Source organism: Eumetopias jubatus, unplaced genomic scaffold (assembly GCF_037043125.1).
Source record: "Eumetopias jubatus isolate StellerSeaLion01/CBP00866 unplaced genomic scaffold, mEumJub1_p1.0 scaffold_6, whole genome shotgun sequence".
Lineage (NCBI taxonomy): Eukaryota > Metazoa > Chordata > Mammalia > Carnivora > Otariidae > Eumetopias > Eumetopias jubatus.
In genome coordinates this window covers 124,595,406-124,621,368 of record NW_028274812.1, presented here as the reverse complement: position 1 = coordinate 124,621,368, position 25,963 = coordinate 124,595,406, and the positions used below count along the sequence as shown (strand labels likewise).

At 44.5% G+C, this 25,963-nt stretch overlaps 2 protein-coding genes across 4 annotated transcripts in view; both read left to right on the top strand.

Moving 5' to 3' along the window:
* The first annotated feature begins 2,602 nt into the window (after positions 1 to 2,602).
* LOC114223917 (EKC/KEOPS complex subunit LAGE3-like) lies at positions 2,603 to 3,403 on the top strand. Its single transcript, XM_088024382.1, has one exon. It carries the CDS (start codon positions 2,621 to 2,623, stop codon positions 3,101 to 3,103), a length of 483 nt encoding a protein of 160 aa, XP_087880508.1. The 5' UTR covers positions 2,603 to 2,620; the 3' UTR covers positions 3,104 to 3,403.
* A 3,064-nt stretch (positions 3,404 to 6,467) lies between these two features.
* SERPINB6 (serpin family B member 6) overlaps positions 6,468 to 25,963 on the top strand; it is a 35,499-nt gene continuing 16,003 nt past the window's right edge. Inside the window, exon 1 of one of the 3 annotated variants that reach the window (XM_028122926.2) lies at positions 6,468 to 6,569. The gene's annotated coding sequence lies outside the window, so the exon portion shown is untranslated. Of the gene's footprint in view, positions 6,570 to 15,838; positions 15,894 to 20,075; positions 20,339 to 25,963 lie in introns of those variants that run through there. The other 2 variants (XM_028122927.2, XM_028122928.2) reach the window with 2 other exon arrangements.

Genomic DNA, 25,963 nt, shown 5'->3' with positions numbered 1-25,963 from the left:
TTTGGATATAGAATATAGTTGGATCATGTTTTATTAATGTAATCTGCCAATCTCTGCCTTTTATTAGAGACTTTAATCCATTAACATTCAAAGTAATTGCTGATAAGGAAAGACTTACTTCTGCCATTTGCCTGTTTGTTTTCTGTGTGTTTTACAGGCTTTTGTCCCTCATTTCTTCCCATATTGTCTTCTTTTGCATGTAGTTGATTTTTTTTAAATGGATCATTTTGACTCCCATCTCATCTCCTTTTGTGTGTATTCTTTAGATATTTGTTGTTACCATGGGGATCACATTTAGTATCCTAATTTATCACAATCTAATTTGAATTGATACCAACTTAATTTCAGTAGTTAAATTAAACTCTTCTCTCTCCTTCCCTTATATTATCGTCACAAATTGCATCTCTATACATTTTTTGCCTATTAATATAGATTTCTATTTTATTTATTTTTAATTTTTTAATTTTTTAAAGATTTTACCTATTCATCTGACAGAGAGATAGAGAGAGAGCACAAGTAGGCAGAGTGACAGGCAGAGGGAAAGGGAGAAGCAGGCTCTCTGCTGAGCAGGGAGCCAGACGTGGGGCTTGATCCCAGGACCCCAGGCTCACGACCTGAGCCGAAGGCAGCTGCCCAACCGACTGAGCCACACAGGCACCCCTATTTATTTATTTTTTTAAAAGATTTTATTTATTTATTTGACAGAGCAAGACACAGTGAGAAAAGGAACACAAGCAGGGGGAGTGGGAGAGGGAGAAGCAGGCTTCCCGCGGAGCAGGGAGCCTGATGCGGGGCTCGATCCCAGGACCCTGGGATCATGACCTGAGCTGAAGGCAGATGCTTAATGACTGAACCACCCAGGCGCCCCAGATTTCTATTTTATACATTTGTCTTTTGAGCATTTGGAAATAAAAAAGCGTAATCACAAAACAACAGTGCAAAAATACTGGCTTTTATATTTCCCATGTATTCACCTTTACTGGAGATTTATTTATTTATGTATGTATTTATTTATTTATTTATTTATTTAGATTTTTATTTATTTATTTGAGAGAGAGAATGAGAGATAGAGAGCACGAGAGGGAAGAGGGTCAGAGGGAGAAGCAGACTCCCTGCTGAGCAGGGAGCCCGATGTGGGACTCGATCCCGAGACTCCAGGATAATGACCTGAGCCGAAGGCAGTCGCTTAACCAACTGAGCCACCCAGGTGCCCCTTTACTGGAGATTTATATTCATACAGCTTTGAGGTACTGCCTGATGTCATTTTGTTTCAAATTGGACTCCCTTTAGCATTGCTAGTATGGCAGGTCTAGTGGTAACAAACCCCCTCAGATTTTGTTTATCTGGGAGCGTCTTAATTTCTCCCTCAGTTTTGAAGAACCGTTTTGCTGAGTGTAGAATTCTTGATTGACAGTTTTTCTTTCAGCAATTTAAGTATGTCATCCCACTGTCATTGGGCCTCCATCATCTCTGATGAGAAACTGGTTGTAAATCTTATCGAGGCTCCTTTGTATGTAAAGAATTGCATCTCTTTAGCTGCCTTTAAGATTCTCTCTTTGTCTTATAACCAATTTGATAATAATGTGTCTCAGTGTGGATCTCTTTAAGTCCCTACTCGGAGTTTGTTGAACTGCTTGGATGTGTAGATTCATGCACCATGATACAAACATGTCATTTTAAAAAAAACAAACTTATTGTTTTTTTTCATAAATAAATATTAAAATAATGTACTCTAGAGATATCATATCTATATAGCTAGGAAGAATGACAAATTTAATTTTTATCCCTTAAAAGTTTTTTGTTAATGTGACATTTACATTTATCTTTTTACATTTCAGAAATAGTATTTCAATTTAATGCTTTGTAATTCTTGAAGTACCATTGTCATGTACATTTCATATGCATTGTATAGTGAAAAACATCTTTACCAAGGCCTGATTTGTCAGCTCTATCAATATAATATATAGTTAAAGGTATGCTATTGAAGTTTCTCAAGAATATATTTGATAGTTTATAAATTACCATTGTAAAATTAAATTCCCCTTTTCTCCTACCTGTTTTTTAAAATATGTATGCTGACATCAATGGAAAAACTAGTGAAATCCAAATGGTGCCTGGAGTTCAGTTAATAGTAAGGTACCAATGCTGGCCTCTTAGTTTTGACAAACGTACCGTGGTAATATAACATTAACATTAGAGAAAACTGTGTTAGGGGGTGTATGTAAACTTTCTGGATTACCTTTGCAACTTTTTTTGTGAATCAAAATAAAAATTGTATTAAAATAATTATTATATCTCAAAGTTTACACATACTATCATCCTTGCTTTTTAAAAAAATCTCATGAGCGAGGGGCCCTGCAGAATCACTGGGGAGGGGACGGTGGGGGAATGTCGCGGGCCCTCCGGGGAGCCCGAGTTGCACTGCGTGTGAAGGCGCTGAGCTTTGTGAGGAAGCGCTCATTGGATAGGCAGCCAGGGGGTCTCCCAGGGCCGAAGGGCGAAAAGGCCGACTGGGCAGGAAGCGACCATATGCCTGGCGGCCTCACTAGAAGCCCGTTTCCGCAGGAACCCGGGGGTCGCATCGGAAACCGGTCTTCCCGGGAGGCGGGGCGAGGCGGCCATGCTGGCGGCAGGAGCCGACGCACGCGCAGGCGGCGGGCCGAGAGGTGCGCACCCCGGCCGGGACGGCCGGGACTGCCGTGGTGGTCGCGGCTGGCTCCGCCTTCCCGGCGGCGAGGGGGCGATGGCGGCTGCTGCCTTCCCCGGGGACCGGCCTATCTCGCGCCCACGGCACGTTCCGGGGCCAGGCGGAGACGCTGCTTCCACGACTCTAAGGCCGGAAAGCCGGATACACGTATTTGCCCTCTGCGTGCCTTTCCCGTCCCGCTTGGAGGCGGAGATCGCCTATCGGTCCCTGACCCCAGATGCCGAACTCCACAGAGGGGCTGTTGAGAAGCAGCTCACAGTGAGTTGCAGCGTCGTGGCCGTCCGCTGGAGAGGTGAAGATCCTCGCCTTCTCCGAATTTCCATCATCAGCTTTCTTGATCAGCTTTCCCTGGTGATGCAGACCATGCGGCGCTTTGGGCCCCCCGTTTCCCGCTAAGCCTGGGCTGGGGAGAGGGGGCTAAGGCCTATCTTGTCCCTTCCCAAGGCACTGCGTCCTTCCCTGGGTCAGTGATCCCTGTAGTAGTAGCTGCAACGGTGTTAGGGGGGCCTGGTCTTCTGGTGTTGGGGAGGCCTGATCTTCTGCTACTGCTGGCCCTAGGGCACTCAGGGTCCATTTGTTTTGTTTGTTGCCTAAATGTTTGTTACTGCAGAAAATAAAACTGAGCTTTGCTAAAAAAAAAAAAAAAATCTCATGAGCTAGAAGAGTAAATTTCATATACACATAAATTATAAGAAGATATTCTTAGTAATACAAAGATCTCCAAAAAAATGTGTTTTCCTAATTTCTTTTAAAACCCCTGCTATACAATGCTTATCAGCTGTTATGTTAATTTTAGAGAATGATTCATCACTCTAGGTTGTTTTTTTCCTGTATTTATCTAATAAAATGAAAGATGAACTCTGACATGAACAGTGTATGAATTAGTACAAGCAAATCTGTTTTCTGAATCAAATCTTGGTTCTGTAATACAGGTTAAAGAATGGTGTCATGCCTTACCACCAAAGGTAGAAAATTATGACATTTTATCACATCTTTACAAGATCTTTATGAGACATTTTGCCTCTATCATAGTATCTCACATTAAGTATCAATGAAAGGAAATCTTTTGTTTTTGTTTTCTAGTAAATTAAAACTCTTTAACTGTTGTATATTATTGTGAACTCAAACGAGAAGTAGATTAACAAGCGAACTGACCACATGGAAACCAAAGCAGAATAAGGGAAGACACGCACAACACTATCTCAAAGGCTGACAATTAGACCTTAAGCATAATATTAAAAAAAATAGAGGGATTCTAGAAGTTTCAGAGTGGTAAGATTCATTCATTCATTCAAAAAGTGTTTACTGGTCACCTTTTTGTGTCAGTCACTATTTGGGGCATGGAGGACTCAATTCTGAGCAAAAACAGACCCTGGTACCTTGGTTCCCTGGTCCCCAAGTGTCACGGAGCTTACAAATTAATGGGGCAATGGACTTGAACAGGAGCTAAGACAGAGAATGATTGCAAAATAAATTGTGTGTGTATTTTTAATTTATGTCAGGATTTTTATTTTATTTTTAAAGATTTCTTTATTTGAGAGAGAGAGAGTACAAGCATGCTAGTGAGGGTAAGGGCAGAGGGAGAGAATTTCAAGTAGACTCCCCACTGAGTGTGGAGCTGGACTCTGGTATCAGTCTAAGAACCCATGAGATCATAACCTGAGCTGAAATCGCAAGTCTGTCGCTCAACCAACTGAGTCACCCAAATGCTCAGGATTTTTAAATAAAGAGTCTTTCTGTAGGGAATTATTTGCTGATATTACATGTTCTCTCTCAGTGCAAATATATATAACCTGTCTTTTTCACAGACCTTAGGAACGGATAATATTCATGATCTGCTGACCTCATTTGTTTCCAGGGAAAACAAAACAATTTCCGAGTAGTGACAGAAGTGGTCTCAGTTTCTGTTAGGGATTTTTCTTTTTATTAATAGTATGGTTCTTTTTATTGGTAATATGATTCTACTGTAAAAATACTATGTAAATGTAGATGTTTCCACATATACATATTTTCATACATACAAGGGCATCTAGGGGAGAAAGGAGAGGAATATTTCTTTTTTTAACTCCAATCTGGATTGCTTGATTTCGTCACAGCGACAGATACTGCTTTTGCAACATTATGAAAGTAAGGTGATATGTAGAACAATCTGGGCTGAGCTTGGAGTGGAAGGGGAGAGGCTACCATTTGCAGAATTAAAATAGGATGAAAGCATTCTGTTGGGGGAGGGCAGACTGAGCTCATGCTGAGGGCTTCACATCCACATCCCTACAAATAGAAATATTTTAGAAACAAATAAATCCTCAGTCCCACTGGAAAACAAGAGAATCCTCGGGAGATCAGGAAAAAAAAAACCAAACTCTTAGTAAGGATTAAAAAATAGAAAGCTGGGATTAGCAAAGAAGTACACCACTGATCAAAACATTCACAAGAGCATCCGGTTACAAAAGGTAGGAACAGCTCCAGGAAAGCCCCAGGCCTGTCCCCCCTGGGGACACAGAATTGCAGGTACAGCACCCTGGATCTCAGGCAACTCACCACAGGTGATTGATTAGGGACCCCAGCAGGAGCAATCAGGAAGATCAGCTCTTGAGCAACAGTGCTGCTTGCCCACCCACGTGAATAGCAAAACTTGACAATACTTACTCAGACTACTTTGCACGTAGTACACTAAAGTAAGTGACCAGCAAGATGCATCTAGTATTTTAAGAATTTGCATCGGATAATGAAAACTCTACTTTGGGGTTGAAGTTAAATTATTTATACCTTGTGTTTGTTTTGGAAAGTGCTGTAAAAATGGTCTAAAGTGTAGATAAGATCTCAAATATCAAATCAAAAATTAGAGTGACGACAGAAAGCTAGGCCTCAGCACTTCCATGAGCAGACTCTGTCCTGGTGGCAGCAGGACTTGGTGAGGCTCTGATGGGCCATGAGTTGTCTACTGAGAAAAGGAGTTAAACTAATACCGAACAAAGGCTTTTATTTGAGGTCTCAGAATTACAATTTGGGCAGCACAGATTCCGGAGTAACCAGAAAAGTGTCCCATTCCTGTGGGAAAGCAAGGAGTTTTTATGGGAAAGAAAGACGGCATCATTATGATTTAGAGAAAAAGGAGAAAAAAATCTTAATTCAGTGCTAATTTTGATTACCATCTAATCGACTTTTATTGGTGCTATCAAACGAACTATAGCTGGTATGCGTTAGTTAACTTTTATGTCTTCATAAAGTTCCTATTAACAGTTTTGTGGTCCGAATGCCAGCGATCCTGCTGGATTTTATGAGCAACTGCTCCTAAAACAATGCCCGCTTCTGGCACAGTTCCAGATCATTTGTTAGAAAGGAAATCGAGCTTCAAAATGGAGTGGCTCCTGTCCAGAAATTGTATACAATTACACAGGACGTGACCTTGGCAAAGCCGGGGGGTTCTGGCAGAGGTCCGAGTGGCATCAAGGTGGACCGGCAGGTCCAGTGTAATGTGATGAGTCTCCCCTTCTGCTGGACCGCGGACACAGTCAATGCGGGCACCCCACGCTGACCCGGGCCCGGGCAGGTGCTGCGCCCAGCTCTGCTCACTCTGAGCGCCGGTCTCTTCCTCTTCCCCAGCCTGACCAGCCAACTCCCTCCTCCACCGGCCGATGCACTGCGAGTCTGGCACTGTTCCAGCCGTGGGGGGCTCCAGGAGACCCGGCCGCCTCTCCTGGAAATCACCTAGGGGCAACCAACAATGAGACAACGCATGTCGTTACAGACGGTGGCTGGTGCTGTGAAGGAAATAAAGAGGGCGCTGTGGGAGAGACTAACGGGCCTCCTCAAGGTGTACCCAAGTGTCACTTGACCCTCCTCTACGAAGCCTGGGCCCCAGGTGAGTCACCCCAAGCAATCCCCTGTCACACCCTGCTGCCCTGGCTCTGGGGCCCGTCCCCCTGGGTCCAGCCCGGGTCCTGCCTCGGTGTCTTTGGCTCCTCCCAGACGCGGCGAGTTGGGGCGCAGGGGGCTCGGCTGGCAGTACGCCGCGCTGCGGAGATTGCGGGGTGCGGTGGAAATCGCGGGGTGCGGCGGAGATCGGGCGCAGCGGGTGCCGGGGGCGTGGCAGGGAGGTAGGGACGCCTCAGGAGTAGGCGGCAGGGGAGGCACCCCGGAACCGCCCGCCTCTCGCTGGTCCCCGGCGGCACACCCCGCGCGCCCCGTTGTCGGGCGGGCGAGGAGCCGCGCGGTGCGCCTCGAGTCCCGCCACTCCCTCGCCGGGGCTGGGCCCATGGGGCGGTGCCTGCAGCTTTCCGGGCTCAGTCCAGCTCAGCTCCCAGGCGGGACGCGATCCCTTCCCGGCCTGCCTCCCCTCTTTCCGGGAGCATCGTGACCTGCACTTGGAGACTCATCCCTGAGCTCTGCCCTGACTCACCCAGTCGCTTTCTTGGTTACCCGGAACCGCCGCGTCCCCAACCCTCTCCAGCCTCGCCTTCCCTGCAGGATTTCTTGCAGACGCCGCAGGTTCTGATTCCTCCAGCTCAGGCTGGGGAAGAAAGGGAGGGGCCCCTCCCAAGCCACCGGCTATCACCAACCTCCCCCCTCCTTTCTGGCCCCATTTCCCCACAGGCTGAGGATTTCAGCACCTGGCTCAGGTTCCCCGCCACCCATCCCGCTGGAATCATCAGTCCACATCTCCGCAGCCATTATTAGGGTCTCCATCAGATCCTACACGTACTCAATTCTGACGACGACAATACCCCTCGACCACACGCTGCTGGCTTCCTTTTTTAAAACTCTCTTCTCTTTTGTTTGTTGTTAATAATTCCCTTTCCAGATTCTTTTCATGCCTGACTTTCCCTTGTCGTTTTCTGGCTCTTCTTTTCCTCTATTCATCTTATGTATTGACATTCCTGAGAGTTGGAAGATGCTCTCCCTGGCCAACCTCTCCAGCCCGTAACTTCACCTCATACATTTGCTGATGACCCCCACATTGACAGCTGGTGCCTAGACCTCTCACCTGAGCCTTCCATGGAACCTCAACCTTGCCCTAACAAAATCAAAATTCATTCCCTTCTCCAAAGTCATTTGTCTCCCTGTTTCCAATCTTCCAGTCTTGCTCATGGTCATTGCCATTCACCTGCTGGTCCAACTCAGTTATCTGAAAGTCAGCTAGAGTCCTCCTTCCTTATCTACCCAACCAACAACCCCCAGGTCCTATCCTACCTTCTTCCTGAACAGCATTTCCTTCTGTTAAAAAGAAAGCCACAGGCCCCAAATGGTGTTACTTAGTCCAGGCTGAGTCACCAAACCAAGCTTAAATACCTAATCTAATTGTAGTTTCAACCTCCTCCAGCAATGCAGTTTTAGCCAGGTCAGTCAGGAATTTTCTGATTGGGGTCAATGAGTCTGTCACTTGGCCCTCTCCATCCCCTCTGAAGGAAGACGAGGTAATCTGATAAAACCCCCTGCTCATCCCCCTCAGGGAAAGAAACCTTGCCTGGAACGATCTTTTGCTTTTGCTTCTAACTTTCTTGCCCCTCCCTCCTTCCTATAAAAACTTTCCATTTTGTCCAACTCCTCAGAGCGCTCCTCTACTTGCTAGATGGGAGACTGCCTGAGTCAGGAGTCATTTAATAAACCAATTAGACTCAGTTGAATTTTGTTTTTTAATACTTCCATCCCGCCCACCCCCACTGCTCCTGCGCAGACGGGGGTCTTTCATTTCAAGGACTGCAGCTCTGACACTTCAGTATTTTTCGCATCCCACTTACCCGCATTCCTGCAGAGCAATCTTCCCAGGAAATAACTCTGCTTATGTGTCCCACAGTTCAGAATTCTTTGGAGACTCTCCGCAGCCTATAAAATAAAATAAAAATGTCTTGGCATGACCTATAAAGTCCTTCACAGATGTCTAGTCTAAACTACCTCGTATTTGATGACATTGTAATAGTTGCTTCCTCCAACATGCATACTTTTGCAAGTTTCCCTGTCTCCCAGTTTGGAATACTTTCCTCTGCTTAGCTCAGCCTGATTCTGCAGATCTCCGCTCAAGTGTTAGGGAGTGTGTGACACCTTTCCTGATTCCTCCAGCCAAACTCCTTGTTGTGCTCCTACTTTTTCTTGCCCCTTATACTTAAGGCCATTACAGCACATGCCAAATCCTATTTCATTTGTTTGCATATCTGTATAAGGAAAAAACTCAGTCCAGTCTTCCTCTTGAAGAGAGAAAAACCCCAGTCCTTTCCTCCTCCTGTGTTTCTCTCCTGTGTGTCTCCTTTACTGCTCATAAAAAATACTTCACTTCTGATCCTTCTGGTCACCAAATGTATGTGGGGGATTTCAAATCTACACCAAGCAGTTCTCCACAGCACCAGCTGAAGTCCTATAATGTAACTCAATTCTAGCACATTCTACCTGGAGATCATGTCAGGTCCTACAGGTTAGGGGCTCAGTCCCACAAAACTGCCTCACCTCCCTCAGCTTCAGATGCCAGTTGCAAGTAATAGGTTCCCAGGTTACCCACAATTCCTGTCCAGTTTGGCTATGGATGGGAGGTTCCCATGATGTCCCCCCACCCTGAGCCCACCCTGGTTTGCTTAATTTGTTAGAGGGGCTCACCAGAACTCAAGGAAACACATTTCTCAGTTTATTAAAAGATAGATAAAGGATATAGATGAACAGATATAGGGGCGTCTGGGTGATTCAGTTGGTTAAGTGTCTGCCTGCAGCTCAGGTCATGATCTCAGGGTCCTGGGAATGACTCCTGGGATCAGCCCCAGGTTGGGCTCCCTGCTCAGTGGGGAGTCTGCTCCTCCTTCTCCTTCTGCCCCTCCCCTTCCACTCATGCTCTGCCTCTCTCTCTCTCTCTCTCAAATAAATAAATAAATAAAATACTAAAAAAATTATACAAAGCGTCCTGAGTGCAGGAGCTTCTGTCCTTCTGGAGTTGGGGGTGGGATGCACCACCCTCCCAGTGTGGATGTGTTCACCAATGTGGTAGCTCCCCAAACCCCATCTTGCTGGGATTTTTGTGGAGGCTTTATAATGTAGGCATGGTCAGTCATTAACTCCACTTTCAGCCCTTCTCCCTTCTGAAAAGGATGGGGGGTGGGGCTGAAAACTGCAAGTTTCTAATCATGGCTTGGTCTCTCCAGTGACTGGCTCTCATCCAGGAGCCACCCAGGACCCCACCTAGAGTTGCCTCATTAGAAAAAGACATTACTATTACCCAGGAAATTACAAGGGCTTCAGGAGCCCTATGTCAATAACTGGAGTCAATGACCAACTATTAGAACAAAAGGTGTTCCTTGTGTTCTTATCACTTAGGAAATTACAAAGGTTTCAGGAGGTTCCTTGTTAGGAGCAGGGGGTAGACCAATATATATGTTTTCTGTTATCTCACAATATCTATTTGATATCTTGAGGTCAGGAACCTTATCTTCTATCATCATATTGCCAGACCTTGGCATAGCTCCTGGCCTATAGTAGGTGCTCAATAAAAGTTTGTGGCGTGAATGAAATAATTAGTCATACCACCAGTTAGGACATCACTTACCATTTCATGGATGCCAGGTAGTTCATATAATAAAGTTATTAAGGCTGATGAGCAAACATTAAGTTATCAAAGAATACCATTGTAAATGATCTAAAAGACTTTGCTCATCATATTGCTTAGATAACTCATAGGATAAGAACTCCCCACAGTCCTTGTGAACATCTTCTATTGCCTTTGGAATTTGTGATGGCCCTGGGAGAAAGTATGTATGTCACACGATAGTGATAAGGTGATAGAGCTCCTCCCTCAGTCCTTGATGTTTCATCCCTATGGCTCAGCAAATAGTTACCTTCGTCATGAGGGACTGAGGTTCTCCAACTCAAGGTGGATGGGCACCTAGAACGTGATGCAACTGCTTGCCCTTGTTTAAAAAGAATGAAAATGTTCTGACCACTTTTCACCAAGTATAAGTAATGAAAATGCATATCTTGTGTCCCTTTTTGCTTTCATTCTATGATAAAACCTGCATTTTGAAATTAAACCTCCTGCCCTTTGTGCAAAGTCTAGTGCATCATCATGGGTATCCCACTCCTTGAGCACTAAGCTTGCCCAAGAAGACACTCCTCTGAGTTTCCAAGGTCACTGCTCAGTAATACAAATCCTGGTTTCAGCCGGTCTCCCCAAGCACGCCCTGTGATAGGTGACAGGTCTGGAGGGGATTTTTACAACTTGGCACAAGCCACAGACTGGCTGAAGTTACACTCATAACTGTTGAGCCCTGCTCTCAGCCGTTTTTGTTTGTTTGCTTGCTTTTTAAAAAATTTTTAGGAGCTTCATTAGTATAGGGCCTGGTCGGGACTGCTCTGGCCCGGCACACTAAGTCTCTCTAGCCTGGCATTTGAGGAAACAATTTCCTTGGGCTTCTCATGCAAATCCATCTAGCTCCTTTCAGCAATGACCTGGACCTCAGGGTCCAGGTGGCCCAGAGCTAGGGGCACCCTATTCCAGGACAAAGGGTTCCCATTCACCTTTCTTTTCATTTGCATTCTGAAATGTATCACCCAAGCGATTCCAGACCACCTAAGAAGACAAGCTTCTCTTGTGAGGAAGAAAGAAAGGGGAAAAAAAGTAAGGGGGGCGGGAGAGGAACCTCTATTCAGTTATTTAGCTATTTCTTAAAATCATATGGTCATGAATATTAAAAAAAAAAAATCTCCAGAGTAATAAGATTCCCTTGATTTAACTCAGATTTTAAATAAGAAAGCATGATTTCAAAAGAAATAAGTGAATAATAAAATGAATGAAGTAAGAGAACTGAAACATACATTCTGAAAAACTCCTTCTGGACTTCAGGTAGAGCCATTCACACCGTAGATGAACCAGCTCTAAGCCCCTTCCAATGGGCCCTTCCTATGGCCCCTCTTCCTAGGGACACCTGTCTTTCAGGTACTAGGTTAACATGTTGGGCTGGAAAGTGCAAATTTCATCTGAGCCCTTGGATTAAAGATGGCATAAAATAACAAAGAATAATTGTCAAGACAGAAATAAGCAGCGTTGCTTTGCTTCACCCTCATACTCTTGACCAAACAATCATTTTTCCATTTTAGGTTTTCTTTTAAATCAGACAATTTCCTAGTATTTTCCTGGTTATTCCTGACTGCGACTATTCAGAAGGCAAATGGCATGTTCGACTCTGTTCAGTCCTTAAAACACAGCCGTCCTTCCAGCTGACCCCCAGCTATACCGAGCCCTCTTAGCTGTCATGGCGGTTTCTTCAAAGAGTATTCTAAGACAGCTGTTTCCACCTGTCTCTTTTTATCTGGAATTGCACTCACTTTATTGGTTGTCCTGCCTGTCACTAAGGTAACTATTGACCTGGGAATGACAAGTGGCCTCTCCCTTCTTTAACACTCCACTTCCTCCAACACAAGCTTCTAATGCCCTTGACCTCACTCTCCAATGTCCAGCCTCCTTTGCTCTTCTGAGTCTTCTTTGCCATGTGCTTTTCCCCCTAGCAATCTTTTAAAATGTTGGTTGCAGGCGCCTGGGTGGCTCAGTCATTGGGCATCTGCCTACGGCTCGGATCGTGATGCCAGGGTCCTGGGATCGAGCCCCGCATGGGGCTCCCTGCTCCGCGGGAGGCCTGCTTCTCCCTCTCCCACTCCCTCTGCTTGTGTTCTTTCTCTCGCTGTCTGTCTCTGTCAAATAAATGAGTAAAATCTTTAAAAAAAAAATGTTGGTTGCTATTGCCTTGCCTTCTGTCACCAGACAGATGCCTTCCTGATCAACAAGCTTGGCTGGGCCGATGCATCCCTCTTCTGGCTTCTAGCCCCCGGGTCCCGTAGCTTTGTATTTATTTCTACCACTGTTCTGGACATCGTCACCTAAATGTATCACAAGCACTATAAAGCCCTTTTGACTCAAATTAATTCTTTATTTGACCCCTGAACCTATCCTCCTCCCCTGATATTCTCTCTTTCTGTTAATTATATCATCTTGTATCCGATTACCTGAGTTAGAATACTAAGTCTTCTGGAACTCCATTATTTTCCTTGTGTCTTACCCCCAAATCCACTTGGGCATTCTATCCTATGATTTCTGCTTCCTGATTAGTTCCCTGCCTCACCAGCATCATTGTTGCCAACTACATGGGCTTAGGCCCAAATGGCCTGTGCTCTGGATCCCTAAAGCCAACTCCTAACAGACTCCTGGGGCCACTGTCTTCTGCATCCAAACCATCCTAAAGGCTGATGCTAGAGTCAGAAAGAAAGGGAAGGAGGGAGGGAGGGAGAGTAGGGAAAGGAATGAATGAATCATGTTATTCCTCTAGTTAAAATCCTATAATGGTTCCCCATTGCCTGACCAATAAATCCCACACTCCTTAGAATGCTGTAAGGAGGGGCGCCTGGGTGGCTCAGTCATTAAGCGTCTGCCTCTCTCTGTCAAATAAATAAATAAAACCTTAAAAAAAAAAAAAAAGAATGCTGTAAGGACCCTTTCCAGGCCAGCCCTACCTTGCCCATCTAATTCTGCTTACCCTCACTGTGACAGAGACACCACATTCACATAACTTTTATTACATATATTGCCATAATTGTTCTATTTTATTATTAGTTGTTAATGTCTTACTGTGCTTTATTTATAAACTACACCTTATCATAGGTATGTATGTATAGGAAAACATATAGTATACATAGGGTTTGCTACCAGGCAGTTTCAGGCCTTGGAACAGGTCCCACCACTACCGAATGTTGCAAACACAATCTCCCTTTGCATCCATCTGAACTGCTGAAAAAGGGAAGGACCATGTTTTATTCAGTCTTATTTCTCAACTTCTTTGAGACCTGATACTGTCCACTGAAAGAAAACCAACCTCAAAGTAGGTTAGCGAACGCTTTCTTCATTGTCTTCTTGAGGACTCTAGTCTAGGAGGCAGTCTTTCAGACTGCTCAGAAGAACCGCTCCAAAGCTTGTTAGCTGGAAGGGGAAAGGGGCACCTGCTTGCAATCAGTGCTCTGAATACTTGTGCACCACAAGGTATAATTTGTTGTGGTTGTAAAAAGTAAGGTTTCCTGATTTACACATAGACCTGAGAAAGACCCTTAGGTTCTCTAAACACATTATATTTCGGTTATAGCTGATGGTTTAAACATGTTGCTTGCCTGCCTTTGCTGAACTGGTTTCCAGTTCTTCCTGGTTTTGATTCTTCCTGGAGGTTGGTTCCGGGAGGCTGTAACCTACTGTAATCAGTCACCTCCTGCAGCTTCAGTGCCCAATGCAATACTCAGTATAGTAAATGTTTAATAAATGAAGCTTGGGGTTTTCCAACTCTTCTATCTAGTGGGGCTTCGAGGGTATGAATCCACTGGGGGAGGACTTACAAAATACAGGCATCTGAATGTGAAAAGAAGTTCGTGGTTAAAAAGAAAAAATCACCTTTTCTCAGTTTTAAACACGGGATGATAGGAAACTGTAAAGGAGCACAGGAGAGTACTGCCTGTTGCATCTCTCAGTCCTTTAGCCTCATAGATGAGTTCTTTTAATTGTGGAAGTTGGAGAGGCCAATCCATCCTGGATTTTCCCAAGAATTCCAGTAAGGACTAAGAAAGTCAATATTAGGTCTATTTTGAAGGACCATGGATTTACCTCAGTTGCAGGACTATGGTCACATGTTAGAGAAGGAAAGCCAGGGGGGGATAAGGAATCTTCTCTAGTACGGGGTCCCTAGGAGTCTGGAAAGAAAGCTGGAGGATGTTCACCCTGAAAAATATTCCAGTGTTGGTGCCTAAACCTCTGCTAAGGTATTTGAGGAAAGAAGGCAGATAGATTTACTTATTTTTCCAGGCAGTTAGGTTCTCGGCCTCAGTCCCAGAAAGCACTGGGAGGAGACCCAGCTCTCTGCAGTGAGTAGAGGAGCGAGGAGGCTGGTGGGAGCAGTGCTGGCCAGCACTCACAAGCTGGGTTGTAGAGGACTCAGAGTCTTGGGTACTCCCCAAACTCTCCTTAAAGAGAAAACGCAGAGAAGCCGGGCATCTACCTCTCAGCTCCTTTGATGTTGTTCCAGAAGCTTTTCTGGGGTAGAAAAAAAATCGAGACCTCACCTTAGTTTTCCAAATGCTTTTCTCCTGGGAAAGGGGGTCACCAGCTCCCGGAGGAAGGGAGTGCATGGCCTTTGTTCACCCACTGCCCGCTGACTGGATCTCTGCTTCTTACATTTTGCTCACTTTGGGCAATGTCTTATTTTATGTTTCTTAAGTTTATATTTTAATTCCAGTTAACACACAGTGCCGTATTAGTTTCAGGTGTACAATATAGTGATTCAACACTTCCATACAACACCCAGTGCTCATCACAACAGGTGCACTCCTTAATCCTCATCAGCTGTTTCACGCATCCCTCCACACACCTCCCCTCTGGTAACCATCAGTTTGCTCTAAGAGTTAAGAGTCTATTTCTTGTGGTCTCTCTCTTTTTCCTTTGTTTTGTTTCTTAAATTCCACAGAGTGAAATCCTATGGTATTCGTCTTTCTCTGACTTATTTTGCTCAGTATTATATTCTCTAGCTCCATCCATATCATTGCAAATGGCAAGATTTCATTCTTTTTTATGGCTGAGTAATATTCCATTGTGTATGTATATACATGACATCCTTTTATCCATTCATCAGTAGTTGGGCACTTGGGCTCCTTCCGTATCTTGGCTATTGTAAATAATGCTGCTATAAACACGGGTGCATGTATCCCTTTGAATTAGTGTTTTTGTATTCTTTGGGTAAATACCCAGTAGTGCGATTGCTGGATTGCAGGGCAATTCTATTTTTAACTTTTTGAGGAACCTCCATACTGTTTTCCACAGTGGCTGCACCAGTTTGCATTTCCTCCAACAGTGTAGGAGGGTTCTGCTTTCTCCACATCCTCTCCAACACCTGTTGTTTCTTGTGTTGTTGATTTTAGCCATTCTGACAGGGGTGAGGTGATATCTCATTGTAGTGTTGATTTCAGGGTGTTGTTTCATTGGCCTCTTCGATGACCTGTCACTGGCAGAAGACAAGTTTACATTTTGTCCTTAGCAGAGATCGACCTTCCACCAACACTCTCCATGTTCATGGCCTCTGTTCTCTTGCTGCCCACCTGGTCTGTCTTTCAGAAGTGACCTATGACCTGAACATGTCAGTCAAGTGACTCTCTAGGAGCGGCTGCCACAATTTCTTTGAAAGAACATTAGGTATGCAGAACTAGTAAGTATTGTGATATTGCTAATAGGCCATTGCCATGTTATTTGAATAACTTTTATATTGTTTGTAGGAAACATCGCAATGCTTATGATCTGTATGGAAAACCAAATAGATGTTAGATGGTTGCCCGGAAACTTACATTATGTACTTTATGGGGGGGACAGCGGTTCTAGTTCTGGGCCAGTCTCAGAGTTTTACACTGCAGATGTGTGGTAAATATCTATTTAATTAAATTGGGTTTGATAAGGAATCGACCTAATCAGGGATGGTTCAATCCATTAGGGTTTCTTTTTTAAACTCATTTAAGGCCCCAGGTGACTATTTAGACACTTAGTCTTGCTTGGCTCATTTACTGTAATCTGATTTTTAAAAGGCATGGCTAAATCAGTACAAATCCATCTTTACTACTGAGGTCAAGGTAGAAATGTTCTACCCGTTTTATGGAACTTAGTTCCAGTTAGTCCACACAGCACTGAGAATATATATAGAGAACAACAGTATTACATAACATAAATGTCATGGTCATAGGTTCCAGTTAATGAGAGGAGTTTCCTTTCTTTTTTCTTTTTTTAAGATTTAATTTATTTATTTGACAGAGAGAGACACAGCGGGAGAGGGAACACAAGCAGGGGGAGTGGGAGAGGGAGAGGGAGAAGCAGGCTCCTTGCTGAGCAGGTGCCCGAGGAGTTTCCTGTCTTCTTCTTCTTTTTTTTTAAGATTTTATTTATTTTATTTATTATATTTTTATTTATTATATTTATTTTATTTATTTCTTTGAGAGAGAGAGGAGCGCTCAAGCAGGGGGAGAGGCAGAGGGAGAGGGGAAAGGAGACCCCCTGCTGAGCAGGGGGCTCGATGTGGGGCTAGATCCCAGGACCTGGGGATCATGACTGAGCTGAAGGCAGATGCTTAACTGTCTGAGCCACCCAGGCGACCCTCCTTTCTTCTCCTTTTGTAGTAGGGTTGAAATGTCAGCAGAACAGAATGCATTTATTCAGGATGATGTTTTAGTTACTGTTCTTTGATCTGGTCATGGGTGAGTTACTGTTCTGTACACTCATGTCAAAACCAAGTTGTGTTAAATGAGCTGAATTCAGGTTGCCACATGCTTTTGAATGGGTTTTTGTCAATCTATTATTTCCAATATTTAAAAGGGGATTATTTTCAAAAATAAAACACAGCAAAATATTTACCTGTAATAATCCCAAATTCATAAGTAGAATGAGCTGTGTGTAGTATCATAATCAAGATTCTTGGTTAATCTTTATTTCCAATTTACTGATTATAAATTCAGACTGCTTTATAAACACCCAAAGAGTTCTGTTTACTTTTATCTTACATGGAGTACCAAAGTCCTTTGAAACTGAAATTGAACCAATCCCCCATCCAGGGAAGTTTGGGGAAATAAAATGCCACACTATTGCCAAGAGTCAGAGCTATATGTTTTCAGTCAGGGTTGACAACAGAGACCAATTAAACTGGGATTGGAAATAAAAGACATTCTCTGGAATCAGATCTTTTTTGTTGACAACACTGCTGTATTTGGAGTGAATTTTCTAAACTTTAGACACCAACAAATCTCCGAGTACTACTGAGCAACAACTGTGTGGGTGGCCTTCGTCATATGCCCTGGGATAGTCTTGCTTTCTATCTTCACTGCCCTATCTTCCTCCGGCCATTACTTGGGGCTGAAACGAAACTAAACAAATTACTGGAAGAAAACCTTGGTGAACTGTATAGTCTAGAGAAAGACTTTCTAACTATGACTCATGGGTTAGAAAGTCTTAGTAGTTAGAAAAAATCTAGAAGCAGTAAAGGAAAAATCATTAAATTTGACTAAAAAAAAGTATGCCGAAGCCACCAGAAACAAAGTCAGAAAACAGGAGGAGCTGGGAGAAAATATTTGCAACTTATATCACAGAGGACTAGTGCTATTTTATAAAGAGCACTTAAGAACCAAGAAAAGGGGCACCTGGGTGGCTCAGTCGTTAAGCGTCTGCCTTCAGCTCAGGTCATGATTCCAGGGTCCTGGGATCGAGCCCCGCATCAGGCTCCCTGCTCAGCAGGAAGCCTGCTTCTCCCTCTCCCCCTCCCCCTGCTTGTGTTCCTTCTCTCGCTGTGTCTCTCTCTGTCAAATAAATAAATAAAATCTTAAAAAAAAAAACAAGAAAAAGACCATACAATTTTAAAAAATGAACAAAAGTCATTTTGTTCACAGGGGGAAATAGAAAAGAGGCAATGCTTTTTTTTTTTTTTTTTAAAGAGAGAGCAAGAGCATGCATGTGCACGCGAGTGGGGGCAGAGGGAGAGGGAGAGACAGAATCTTAAGCCCCACACAGAGCTGGATCTCATGACCCTGAGATCATGACCTGAGCAGAAATCAAGAGTGGGATGTTTTAACCAACTGAGCCACTCAGGCGTCCTGAGGCAATACTTTTAAACATATGAAAGAGATGTTCAGCTTCACTCATAATAAAGGAAATGGTAATTAAAATGACATGACATAACATTTCTCCCCTATCAGATTGGTAAAAATCCAAAGATGTCCAAGTATCCCTGTGGAGAGGAATTTGACAATAACTAACAAAAATACGTGTATTTGTCCTTTGACCTCGCAATCCCATTTCTAGGAATCTAGGAATCTGGATTGATGGATATCTCTCCACTAATACAAAACAGTATTTAGGGTACCTGGGTGGCTCAGATGGTTAAGTGTCTGCCTTTGGCTCAGGTCATGATCCCAGCGTCCTGGGATCGAGTCCCACATGGGGCTCCCTGCTCCTTGGGGGCCTGCTTCTCTCTCTCTCTCTCTGTCTCTCATGAAGAAATAAATAAAATCTTTAAAAAAAACCCACAACAGTATTTACACTAATATCTTGCTACTGAAAGTGTGGTCTATGGGACAGCAGCCTCGGCTACCTGGGAGCTTGTTAGAAATGCTCCACATTTTAACAATACCTCAGATTGTTCACATCTTGAGAAGCACAGCATTAGGTTATTGGTGGCATTATGTGTAATGACATAAGGTTTGAAACAACCCAAATGGCCCATCAGTGACATGTAATGAAATGTGATGTAGCCATGAAAAGGAATAAGGATGCTCTCTGTAGCAAATACAGAGATCTCCAAAGTTTATTGTGGAAAAAAAAAGTTGTAGAACTACTGATAGATAAAAGATGGATAGGTAAGTAATAGAATGCCACCTTTTTGATAAGCGCACACACACATATACATGTTTGCAAAAGGGCAAGCTGGAAAGACAAACCTGAAGCTAATAAAACTGGGTTGAAAAGGAATGGAGAGAATAAAGTTGGAGTGATACCTCTGGGTATTCCTTTATGTTTCATTACTCCAAAAGTAAAATCAAAACAGTCACAACTGGGAGAGGGATGACGGGGTTTGTTGCTGCCATGTAGTGGGTAGGGAGGCCAGGGATGCTGTTAAACGTTCTACAGTGTCAGAGCACAACCAAGAATTATCCAGCTCAGATGTTCATAGTGTCCACGTTGAGAACTCCTGGCCTAGGGTAAGGATGGAGGAAGCACAAAACAGTTTGAAGTTTCCAAAATTGAACTCATTTTTAAAACGTGGCTAGCATTTTCCCTTCCTCCAGTCACCTGAGCCCTTTCCATTCTCCAAGGCTGCTCTAAGATGGCAAGCGTGGATTTCCTACTCATTTATTTAATTTGTCAATACCCTGGAGTTAATTCGCATGGGTCGGAAGACTACTGGAGTCTTTGAACACACAAGATGATCACGTAGAGTTTGTTCATTTAAAATTTCTGTCCTGGGCGCCTAGGTGGCTCTGTGGGTTAGCATCCCCATCTTGATTTGCGCTCAGGTCATGATCTCAGGGGTCCTGAGATGGAGCCTGGACAGGCTGGGCTCTGAGCATGGAGCCTGCTTAAGATTCTCTTCTCCCTCTGCCCACCCCCCCAAAAAATAAATACATAAAAAATAAATTTCTGCCCTGCACTGTACAACTTATGCCCATGTACCAGGAACTGGCACTCTTCTGGTCACCGAGAACATAGTTCACGGTCTCTACAAAGCCAGGGTCAGGCGCTGGTGTGGCCGCGCTGGGCCAACCTCCGACTGAAGACCTCTGGAGGGTCACGCCTTCCTTTGATTCACTTCCCGGGTGGCCCGGTGGGCGAGGTCAGTGAAACTTGGCCCAGCAAGGCGCCGCGTCCCTCCCGCGGCCCGCGGATCGGCGGGCTCCCGGGTGGCGGTCCAGGTGCAGTGGCGTAGCCGGCGCTCACCTGCTCGTCTCCCTCCACCGCCCTCCTCCGCGCCCCCGGCCGCCGAGCGTTGCTCGGCGATCCCGGGGTGGGCGGTGCGCTGGCTCGCTGCCCCGCACTCGCTCCGCCCTCCGGCCGCGCAGGTATTTGAGGTCCGGAGCCGTCCCCTTCCTACAGACCGCCGACCCTCTGAGGTACGTGTCTGGTGTGGGGCCCGCCCCGCACGCGGGGGTCTGTCCTCCGCCCCCAGGCCCGGAGAGCGCGGGAGGCAGGGTGGAGCGGCCGCGGCGAGTGGGGGCGCTGAGCATAGTCGCGCGGGGGTCGGGGGCTGGCGCGCACGGGGGCCGGGGTCGCGCGTGGGGACGGCGGGGCCGTGACCCTTGCAGTCCTGGCTGGGCGGGGATGGGGTGTGAGCGTTTGGGTTCGGGTTACTTTGAGACGTCCGGCGGTCTGGCGGACAGTGACGCCATCTGGTGAGTTGTGCACGGCCGCCTGGACCGGGACCCGCAGCCCCGCGCCCGCAGTGGAGGAAGCGGGAGCGGGCATGGGGACAGCGCCGAGCGTGCGGAACTGCTGCGCTGGGTCCCAAGGCCACAGGTGACCTCGCGCCGTCCCCCGCCACAGGTGACTTAGCCCGTCTGTCGGCTACAGGGAACCCCGCCCGCCCCGCGGCCTAGGCCCGCGGGGCGCCGGGCGTTGGGAATCCGGTGAGGGCGGGGAGTGGTGCTGGAGGCCCTAGACGAGGCCAGGGGTCGGTGCGAAAGGCGGCCTGATTCTGGCTGCCCAGCGCCTCTTCACTGAACCTGCGCCTTGGGCTTCCTGCCCACCGGTGTGGCTTGTGCTCGCTCGGGTGCTTCGCAAATTCCGCAGCGCTTTCCAGGTCACTCAGGCCTGCAGAGATACTCGTGAGCATCATTCCAGATCTTGTGACTTCTGCGTCTTTTCATTAAATTCCCCGCAGGCCAAATATTCCAAGATGTGGTGTCTAAGGGGCCAAGTGGACATGGTAGAAATTTTAATCATACTTGGGGCTAGTACGCTAGATGGAATTGGCACATAAGTTACTTTCTTTCACCCTCTCTCCCCATAAAGCTCAGTTTTAGAAAAGAGAAGTATGGGAAATGAACAGTCACATGCTGCCAGGAATAAATACCTAGATGCTAGGGGGGAACTGGGTCAGTATTGGCACTTTTACTCCTTGGGTCAGTACAGCTGTACCTGAGGACAGGACTATGACCGACCGGAGCTACCTGCTTCTTCCCTGGTGTGGTTTAGGACTGACGTGGTGAGGTGAGAGGGCAAAAGTAACCTTTGGATTCAGGTCCTTCAGCATTGTATTGCTGAGTTAAGAAATGTGCACTGTGGTTAACATAAATGAAGCTGTTATCAGTATTATAGGGGTGTGATCCAGTAGTTCATGACTACTTTTGAGTGATTGTAGCCTTTCCTTTATGCCATCACAGAGAAAGGGTACAATTTTAGTCATACTTGGCCACATCAACTGACTATTTAAAATTATATGAGGCCATTTCCAATCCAAGGCATCTTATTATAATTCAGCGTATACTATATAGTTAGCTCCACCTGGAACAGTAGAGTGAAATTAGAATGAATGGAATCACCATCCTTTTCTGTTTATACTAAGCACCCTACATCGCACTTGGTGTTTGTTGTAAGATCTGGAGAAGACCACACATCTTACATTTCCAAGCTTGCTGATCTGAGATCAGGCCTAGACATCAGAAGAAAGGAAATAGTGTATAATTCTATCCATTTGTTGAATACCAACTGGATGCCGGACATTATTTAATCCTCACAGTAAACCTGTAAATAGAAGGAATCATGTCATATTTACATATTGGAGAAATGCTGTTCAGAAAAGTAAAACACACACAGCACACCAGATAACATATGTAGGGACCAAGCAGAAGCCCAGGTCTCCATTAAGCCAATCTTTAATTAGTTAGATTTTGTCAGAAATTAAGGCATCCTTAATCCAAGAAGACAAGAAGCACAAACAGTGACACTTTAAAAAATTAACACTTGATCCGTTGAATCAAATCAATTGTGAACATTAATTGCTCAAAGTTACTGATAGTACTACAGGGAAAAATAATGGTGAGAGAATAGATTTGTTAGACGTGTTTTATACACACACATATATGAAATTGTTCATTAATAAAACCTTAATACCCAGTTTTTATGTTCATGGATCCCACATTCTCAAGGTTGGAGGCTCCAGTACCTGGAAAGGCAGGGCTGAAGTACAGGGCTGCAAAACGGGGTCTTTTTAGAACATGTGTTGACAGATCTATTAGACCCCACCTGCTGTCCCTGACCCTGGCAACCAGGCAGCCACCCTCCCTGCCCTACCAGCCATCCACCAGGAGATCAGGTCTCACCCATATAGGATTTGATGCTCAAACTCAGGGACTGCCAGGCACTGGGTTGAAACAAGGGGATTACAGATCCAACAAATTCCCCAGCCCTACACAGCTTGCTTCCAGAACACACCAGCAGCCAGACCAGGGGGTTCCTCCATTTGCTGGACAACCACAACAAAAGCAACTGATCCCTTGAGCATACTGCAGCAAAGCCCCCAGCTGACTTCCTCCCCCTATAAACAATTTCCAACATTGCTTTGTGTTTTCCTCTTAAATGTGACAGATACCCAAGGATCGCCAGGCACTTGTGAGAAGCCTATGTATGAAATAGACCTAAATAAAGCAAACACCAACCACAATAACAAAAAAGACTCCAGAGAAAGAGAGATGGTGTAGGGAGCAGACGATAACTCAATAAAACTGTAATGATGTTCTCCAAGGAATTGGAATAGAGGGCTGTAAAGAAGGAACAGCAGAGAACAAGGAGAAGTCCTTGGAAATTAAAAATAAAATGGCTGAAATTAGAAAAAAAATCAGTAGAAAAATTAGAAGATAAAGTCATGGACCTCTTCCAAGAAATGGAACAAAAATGTCATTGTGATGGACAATGCAAGAGAGGGAAGATCAGAGCAGTGTCTCTGCAGTAAGCTGACTTGCCCATCCCACAGTGTTATACAAATATCTTTTTCTGTGTGTGCTGTGACATGAAGGTGCTTAGGCAAAATCTGATGAGATCAGTCCAAATTTCTAGGACCTGACTAATAGGGGATACAGAAAAAAGAGAATAGAGTCAGTCTGGAGGGAACTAACAATTGCCTTAAAATTTTCCCCAGAGAGGAAGGAAAATTTGAATTGCTAGATTGGAAGGTCCCACCAAGTGCACAGCAAAATAAATAAACTGGGCCCATCTTAAGGACACATTGTGACATTTTAGAATATCAGGGGTAAAGATAAGATTTTATGAGCTTTTTAAGAATGGAGACATGGGGAAGGAGGGATGGAACTGGGGTCAGAATATCATCAGACTTCCCAACAGCAGGCTGAAGGCCGGAAAGCAATGTAGCAATGCGTCAGAAATTTGGAGGTAAAATGCTGTGCAGCTCATTCCAGACCCTGCCAAACTGTCAATTAAATGGAACGATAAAGACTTCAGGACATGCAAGAAGCCAAAATGTATGTATTCCATTTTGGAAAACTATTGGACAATTTGCTTCATCAAAATAAGGGAGTAAACCATGAAGTAGGAAGACATTGGGGTCCGACACAAAGGATATTATTGGCAAAGAGATCTCTCGGAGAAGATAGCAGTGTGGCATGCGGGAGAACGGTGTGTCCAAAACGTGGCTGATAAACAGTGGTATCAATACATGAGTATAATGAAAGAGCAGGGTGGTACAGTGCCAGCCCGGATGAATGCCTCTAAGTGTGATTATGCTTTAGAAAAGCCAGGTGTATAAAAACTTTATGTGGCAGTCTCATTTACATCATGGCACATTTGGGACCTGAAAGGAAACATCTCTCCAGCTTTGTTGCTGACGTGGCCCAAACAACAGCACCAAAACTCACATACTCCTTGAAGATTCAGATTTTGTACTTTACAACGTTTCTCCATCAAAAGAAACCAGGAGAGGGGCTGATACCTCAGGTCTTTGGACTGGAAAAAAAAATCAAAATGGATTGGTAAGAACTAGGGTTGTTTCCCTAGAGCAAGGATGTTCGAGATCAACATGTCAAGATAAAGTAACCAGTTTAAAGAGACCTCCCACTAGCCCAGTTAAGGGCAGTTTGAGCACCAAGAAGAAAACTCAGATCAGCTAATGCATTGTTTGTAAAAATCCCTGAGGCCATTAATAACTTCAAATGAGGCAGACAAAATGAGCTTTAAAAAGGCTCACAGAAATTTCAGTATTGTTTCAGGAAATGCTGTGTGATGATTGCTAATGTAAAAAGTTCTGTTATCCTAGGTTCCTAGGCTAGCAAGCACAGTAGTTACACAAGCCAAACTAAGACCTAAAAATTGTACAACCCAGATAGAGGAAAACTCAAATAATACCTCATCTTAAGGAAGGACACTGGGTTACAAGGAATTGAAAGTTGGTGTTTGGCTTAGGCCTTGTAAAACCCCAGAAAAGGGGAAAATGAAGCTCAAAATTCCCCCCACCTACTGGAATGTGCTTGTCTACCAAAGAGTGAGTGCCGAGCTCCAAGGAGCCGCTGGAACCTCACAGTGACCAAGAACCAGGCTCCTTGTGTGGGGAGGGGCTGGTCCCTTAAGATTGAGCCCCAGAGAACCATTAAAATGAGCATTACTGTCACCTTAGGAAATGTTTAAGAAGATATAACAAAGATAAAATACATTAAATCCATGGTGTTAATACCTTTGTGCAAGACTTAAGCACAGGTGTAGAAATGATTTTTGTAACCACTGTAATGCTTTGTGTGTTCTTAAACATGTTTGAAAGTCTTAGGTGATCCTAGCTTAGTGGACTTGTAAGTCTTGATTTATAAGGTTTATAGAAGTCTAAATGATTACTAAGGTTTGGTTTAAAAAAATTTTTTTTAAAGATTTTATTTATTTACTTGAGAGAGAAAGTGAAAGGGAGAGAGAGAGATTGCACATGAGCCAGGGGAGGGGCAGAGAAGCAGACTCGGTGGGGACCCCAATGTGGGGCTCAATCTGATCCCAGGACTCTGAGATCATGACCTGAGCCTAAGGCAGATGCTGAGCTGACTGAGCCACCCAGGCGCCCCTATGAACCCTATTTTAAACAGATAATAACTTCAATAGAATTCATATACTTTACACTTTTACTTCTTCTCCCTCTCACATTATAGATAATTGCTGTTTCAACTAACATATTTTTTATGTTGAGTAACTAATAACAGATTATTATATTTATGGATTTTTTTGCTACATTAAGCTTTTTTTTGTTTTGTTTTTAACTTTTAAACTAAGGTTGTAAGTGAGTTATGTACCACTGTGACCATGTGGCAGAAGCTAACTATGACTATATATTTACCATTTCCAGTGAGATTTATTCTACCTTTTTGTGTTTTTATGTTAGTGTTCTTTTACTCCCACTGGAAGAGTTTTAGCATTTCTTGTAAGGCAGGTCTGGTGGTAATGAAATCCCTCAGCTTTTGTTTGTGTGGGAAAGTCTTTATCCCTTCTTTGTTTCTGAGGGGTAGCTTCACAGGGCATAGAATTCTTAGATGACAGTTTTGGGTTTTGGGTTTTGTTTTTGTTTTTTGTTTTTTTTTTTCAGTATTTTTAATGTCATCCCATTCTCTCCTGGCCTGAAAAGTTTTTGTTGAGAAATCTGTTTATAGTCTTACTGGGGTTCCTGCAAGTATATAACTTCTCTCTTTTCTCTTGCTGCTCTTAAAATTCTTTCTTTGTCTTTTGACAATTTAATTATGATGTGTCTTGGTGTA